Source organism: Phascolarctos cinereus, unplaced genomic scaffold (assembly GCF_003287225.1).
Source record: "Phascolarctos cinereus isolate Bilbo 61053 unplaced genomic scaffold, phaCin_HiC Scaffold_1;HRSCAF=81, whole genome shotgun sequence".
NCBI lineage: Eukaryota > Metazoa > Chordata > Mammalia > Diprotodontia > Phascolarctidae > Phascolarctos > Phascolarctos cinereus.
Genome location: NW_027555514.1, coordinates 57310051 through 57317007, shown reverse-complemented (window position 1 = coordinate 57317007; position 6957 = coordinate 57310051). Strand labels below are relative to the sequence as shown.

The window sequence follows — 6957 nt, the reverse complement described above, 5'->3', positions numbered from 1 at the left end:
TCAATAGGATGTATTTTTAAAATAAAATACTTTCTACAATTTGAAAAAATGATTTGACTTGAAAATTTTATGAAGTACAGAGACTAATTTAGATTTCAAGAAGAAATTTGAACAATTATGGAATTGTTGCCTGATTTCCACTTTCTGTTGATCAATCTGAGTTATCACTTCATTGGCTTTCATAATGAGGAAACGTAAGTCTCATGAATCCCCCAAATACTTGCAAAGGAAACAGGACCAGTATCAGCTGGCTAATCAGTCTTCTCTCCATTGTAAGACATTATTGTATATCTACTTCTTCATCAAGTTGGTTTGAGCTGATTTATTCATCTTCTTCTTTGGGAGAACCAGTTCTGGATAAGAATGAAAGTAACTTTCAAAGACACACAGGATCTATAAGAATAAGGTCCAGGCTATGACAGACGTCAATCCATTCAAGCACTAATATAATAAAAACTAGTTATTCCACCTCTTCCGTCCCTTGCCTGCCCCCCCCCCAAATTTCCCACTTGCCATTCCCTTTGGGGGAAAATTTCGCCAAGGTCTGAAGTTTTGGATGAGATGAATACCAAACACCTGGGAAAAATACATACACCTCCATTTAGAATTTCTGTTAAATTTATGCATTAGCTTTTATGTTTTTAAGAAGGTAAGGATAGAATGTTAACTGACTTCATTTGTGTCCAATATGCAGAACCAGAAACTCTTAATCCCCCCTTAAAATTGCTTTGATCTGGTTGGTTCAGCTTATTTGGATGCTTTGCCAGTTCACCCTTTGCCTCTGATCCTTTAAACATTAAAATAAACATTTTAAAATCTCTGTATAGCTCAGGGTTCCCATTTTTTTCAGTGATAGCAACAAAATCAAAACACCAGGAAAGTGAGAAAGTTTTTATTAAATGAAATACTTTTATTAATACACTGGAATTTGGCCTGTTTGCATAATGAAAATATAGTTACCCATCTGACCCTGTGCTAGCTTGAAGATCAGAACAATGGTTTCAGAAAATGTATGATTCTCAATAAAAAGATTTTTAGCGCTGCAGCTCACATGAGCAATCTCATTCATTTTTGCTCATTACCGTTGTATGCAATATCATTTCTAGTCAATTTCAGAAACTGGGATTTTCTATCAACTTGAACAACTGAATTAATTGTGTTTTATTTGACTATTGAAGATGATCAGAAATATTCTCCTAGTTTCTTGAAGTACTGCCATACAAAGGATTGACAAAGGAATATGCAGAATTCTGAAGGGAGAAAAAACACATTTGAAGAGTTAGAATTTCAAGCGGTAAAAACCAGCTCCATCTCAAAGATTCAAGCCAGAATGTGACTCGCTTCCTAATGGATTTTACTTTGGGAAAATAATCTATTGCCTAAGCAAAACATCTTATGTTTTGGCCTTAAAGAAAGCTTCTAGAGAAAGTGGAGCCTTCAGGATAAGGGTCAAACAAAGACTCTGTGATCTATATGAGCTGCGTTAAGTAGTTGAGCTAAAATTACTCTAATGAAGTTCACGGCACTCTTCACAGCTGTGTCCTGGTCACTGGGTTTATTGTGTTGCTCTATTTGTGAAGGGGAGAGGAAGTAGAGAGGGGGATTGGAGAGGGGGAAGGAGGTGGAGAAAGTAGGGAAGAAGGAAGGATTAGCAGAAAGCAGTAGGCAATGGATAATTCCTATTTTTAAAAGGATATTGCACTGGAAGCACCTATAGTGCCTGCCATCCATTTGGATACTGGGGAAGTTGTTGGTTGTAGAGAAAGCACACAACTTCAGACATCCCTGAGAAGTTAGGTGCTGTTAACTTTGATGTGCAGATAGGGAAGCTGAGGCACTGGGAAGTTTGGAGCTCAGCACATGCAAAACTTCTGATCTCACTTTCTAATTGGAATCATTAAGATATTGCAAAATGACTCAGTACATAGAAACGCTGAATGGTGGGAGAGCCTAGTTTCTAAGGACTCCTTCTTTCTAGGAGAAACAAGGAGAGCCTAGTTTCTAAGGACTCCTCCTGCTCATATGCTCTCACTTCATTTGTGGAAAGGCATTGCTGAAGCAAGGTCATATTCTCTGTTATGGAATTGCTTTTTCCTTCCCCAGCTTTGCTGGAGACTGGATAGTGTGAAGGCACCAAGAAGATGAATGAGGACCACTTTTTGTTTGTTTGTTTGTTTGTTTTTCCCCCTGAGGCTTAAAGCTGGCCCTTCCTGAATAAGTGCATTTGCCCACATAATGTTTAGGCCAGGTACACTAGTGGAACTTGGAAGGCTTGAGTTAACTGCTATATTCCCATACAACTGATTCTGGCTGGTGGTACTGTGGATCTGATCAGGGACAGTTTGAGTTAACTTTTCTCCCAGGTAAATTTATATCTGTCTCAGCTATGGGCACTTTGGGCAAGGAAGAAGCTCTGGGATTCTGTAGGACATTCCTAAAAGGCCAGAGAATTTTCTTATATGTTGCTTTTATCAGCTTTTATCTCTAGATCAGTTGCATTACATGAGGAATGATAAATTTGTTTTTATTTAGGAAACTGCATATCTTAACCCTCAGACTTGGAGTGGTCCAGTGTACCAGATGCAGGAACCATGACAGAGAAATATGAGGAACATACAAAGTAAAGACATTCATTGTGACTTTGTATATAATAAATGAGGGATTTGTTTTTACAAGCATGCACATGAAATTCTACTACCATTTACAATGCAAAAGTTAATTTGACGGAACTTTTTTCTGGATAGGTACGATGGAGGAAGAAGGGGCTGTTTAGACCTATGGTTTCATTCTCCTCACCTCTCATCTATAACTTACACTTAATGAGTTGCTTAGGGACAATGAGGTTAAGTGGCTCACCTATAGGCAAAAAGTCTTTATGGATCAGAGGCAGCATTAGTGCCCAGATACCAAAGTAGATAGAGAGAATAGCTTCTAGTCTAGAACACCTGACTTTGCATCCTACCTATATGAACTTGTGTGATGTCATTAATTCCATTGTGCCTCAGTTTATTAAAATAAAGAGGCTAGATTTTACAGATACTAAAAGTTCCTTATAGCTTGAAATCAATAACCCTATGTTTTCCTTGTTTCAAGTTGAGTGATCTAACCATCCCATGATATTGGGCATGATACCAACAAGCTAATTCAAAAAAGAGGTGAAAAGTAAGTAGCCTTGACCTTTTGATTATATAACAACTGCATTGTCTTTCAATCTTTTAAGTTAAGACACTTTGAGTAGAATATACATATTAGAATAGTCAGTTTTCTCTTGTGTCATAGGGACACAAAGGGAAAGAAATGAGGAAATTAATCTTTTCTTTTAAAAAGCAGAAACATAATAAATCTAAGTCCATACCCAATGCAAGAAATCAAACCTTTTGTCTGATAGCAGGTAGAGCTACCTTGTTTCAATTAATACAAATTATTTTTTTAATTGTGCAACTTAATCTGGAAATAAAATTCAGGAGATAGAGACAAGAACTCTCTTGCCATTCTTAAGGAAAGGAATGAAGAGAATGGGACACAGCTGGAAATCTTTTAGCTGGCCAGAAAAGTAAAATAAATTGTGTCTGCATTTCCTTTCAGTCGTTAAATGGACTGCTGTGTGTACACGCTAGATAGTATCTTGAAAAGTGTTCTTGGTGCATACCTCTGTGTGTTCTTGCCAAGGAGAGACACTGATTTGTATGCTTGGGAAGACAGCACTCCCTGAAGCCTGCAAAAGATGGACATTACCTCCATATTTTTAACCAGGGACCACTTTTTAGATATTATCTCAAAGAACACGATTCCAGCCAAGAAAGAACCTGATTGGATTCAACATAACATTTGTACTTTTCAGACGGTGGAAGTTGAATTTATTTAAAGATGAAATACAATTAAATTTTCTCCTTTTTTCCTCAATTAGAATAAAAATGTTTTGCTCTATCTCTCATCTCAATAATGAAAGCACATCCAAGTTAGTTTCTAAAATATTTAGCTCTTGTTTTTTCATCTCTAGGCTGGGGATACACTTACAGTTTTACCATATGTCCTGATTGGCAGCATGAATCACCCAAAGTTAATTTACTTCATGCTCTGGGAAATATCTTACCCTTTGTTTTCACTTCTACAAAAAGAATTATTGAGAGCTATATCACCTCTTTCTTGAAAAAAACAAAGAGAAAAGGAAATCAAGAGTTGCCCTGGGTTTCAATTGCAGTGCCTAAAGCTCTGCAAACTACTCAGAAAAAAAAGTATAATCTAGCCCAAAATCTTCTTCATTTCAGTCTCTAGATAAGCAAGGACTATAAGGGCTTACGATCACTCAAATGTCCAGCTAGGTAGTGCAGTGGATAGAGCACCAGGCTTGAAATCAGGAAGACACCTTCATGAGTTGAAATCAAGCCTGACACTTACTAGCTGTGTGACCCTGGGCAAGTCACTTTACTCCATTTGGCTCAGTTCCTCATCTGCAAAATGAGCTGGAGAAGGACATGGCAAACCATTCCAGTGTTTTGGCCAAGAAAAACCCAAATGGGGTCAAGAAGAGTAGGACACAACTGAAAAATCACCCAACGACAAGGACAACAAAATCACTCAAATGTAATCACACAGGGCCAAAAAACATGAGAAAAATGGGCACAGATTCAAACTTGGGGCTTCTACAGGCCCAAGTTTGTAATACAAGGAAGCTGATCTAGTGTCTAAAATCTGATGTGAAAAAAACTTTTTATGGAAACTAAGTAATGTGTCACAGCTAATCCTATTTAATGCTCAAGTGGAATCTCAAATTAATTGCCTGAGGAAAGGATAAGAAATTTTCTTTGCCATTGCCTTTCTCCTGTAATTCTTATCACACTGATGAGGGGTGGCCTCAAAATGAGACTAGGTAGATGTTACACACTTTAATTTCCTTTTCTACCCCTTCCTTCTGAGTGATTATCTAGGTAACAGACCTCATTCTATACAGTTGAACCTAAATAAGAATGGAATATTTGTTGAGCACATTTTCCCCCTTTATTACTTTGGGGGATAGGAAAAAAAACAACTGGAGGACATCCAATGGACATTTGCTGTGAATAGTTGACTAATACTCTGTGGCTTAAACTGATATTTTCCAGATTTGTCAGCACTGTTTGAATCTGAACAGTAACCACAGTCACTTAACACTGAGCTGACTTTACTAGCATATTGAGAATATATTAGAGCCAAAAATGTCCCATTGGGAATTTAGAGAAATTGAAATCATCATTTTCCTTATTTAAATAACTCCACAAAAGAACTTTGTTCATTTGTAATGTGAAAACATGTAAGAACAATATTGTGGTTTTAGATTTTCCATCATTGAAACAATGCAGGCCTCATGGCCACCTACCTCTGTTTCCTCTGAACGACTCCCATCTTCATACGTAGGATTGGCAAATGCATGAGCTGTTTCTTCAGGTTTCCTTTAAAACACAGTGTCACATAGAATGGTAGGAATTAAAAGAGGCTTTCAAGTATATTTTCAAGTTACATCTTGTAGAAAACAAGGAGAGAGACACGTTGTCTAGCCAACAAGTGCTTACTTTTAATGAATACATTACCATAAGTAAAAATGATTCAAAGATTCCAAAAGTAACCACATTCCTGAAGACAAATGTAATTTGAACTCTGAACCCTCAGACTTCTAGATAAAGGCAGCCGACTTTAAGGAAGTGACAAAAGTATTTTATTTTTTAAATCTTCAAATGTATGCATGTGATTTTAAGATCTCAGTGTTTTAGCCAAAGAGAAAACAGAAGAATCATTTACCAGTGTGTGGCCCCACAATGTCCAGGGCAAAGTTTAACTACAAAAGGTTATTATTTTTTAAAACCAATACATAAAAAACTGGCCTCCTCTTCTCTTTTCCCTCTTCCCATTCCTTCTCCTCCTAACTCCGTTTTCTTCTACACTTATTTTTCATAAACTTAGTCATCTTTTCCTTCATTTTTTTTACTTTCTTCTTCTCTTTCTCTTCCTTCTCCTCTTATCTCTTTTTTTTGTAATTTAGAGTTTGTTTTATTATTTTTTTATGTTTTGGTGAGGCAATAGGGGTTAAGTGACTTGCGCAGGGTCACACAGCTAGTGAGTATTGTATCTGAGGCCGGATTTGAACTCAGGTCCTCCTAACTCCGGGAGCGGTGCTCTATCCACTGTGCCACCTATCTGTAGCCCCCCATCTTTTTTCCTTGTCTTTTTTCCACCCTTTGCTTTTCACTTTATTCTTCTCCCTGTTTCCTGCTCCTCCCATTTTAGTCTCCTTCCTTTTGTGCAGTTACTGGTCCTTGACATGCCAATTTATTGTTGGTCCACAATATAATTTGGGTTGTGGGATACCTGTCTAAAGAGACTGACTTACTAAAATACAGCCTCATGACAGGGACCTTTAAGCAAAATTCCACTGAATAAGCATTACATGTTTGTTTAAGAGTTCTGAAGTATCATTAAAGACTTCAGTGGTGTTTTGACTCTTGTATTCTATCCTTACTGAAGCCTAACATTGGCATATTCATTCCCTAGTCTAAATTTCTCTCTTGCTATGGTCAATTAGAGATTCAAATGATCATGCCTCTGTTTACATGGCATCTTAGGTGTCAAAGGAAAATTTATTAGTTGCTAGAAAGCTCTTGAATAGAAGTCATAGTCAAAACACACACACACACACACACACACACACACACACACACACACACACACACCCCAAAAACAAAACAAAACAAAATGAACAAGCAAACAAACAAAAAAAAACCTGCACACAATCAGAAACTGTCTAAGGAATATTTGATGAAGAATAAACTACAGAATATGCTAAATAGAGGATCAGAGAACCTGTCAAGTAATAACCAGTTTCTTGAGAGTAGTTAGAAAAAAAACTGCATAAACATTGTACAATGACCAACTTTGATAGACTTAGCTCTTCTCAGCAATGCAATGATCTAAGTCAATTCCAAG

At 37.1% G+C, this 6957-nt stretch overlaps 1 protein-coding gene across 1 annotated transcript in view; it reads right to left on the bottom strand.

Annotated features, from left to right (window-relative positions):
- Positions 1 to 935: 935 nt before the first annotated feature.
- Positions 936 to 6957, bottom strand: part of MALRD1 (MAM and LDL receptor class A domain containing 1) — an 844925-nt gene continuing 838903 nt past the window's right edge. The window contains 3 exon segments of the mRNA XM_020966909.2: positions 936 to 1250; positions 3650 to 3715; positions 5357 to 5429. Coding sequence (XP_020822568.2) covers positions 1197 to 1250; positions 3650 to 3715; positions 5357 to 5429 — 193 coding nt within the window. The 3' untranslated portion in view covers positions 936 to 1196.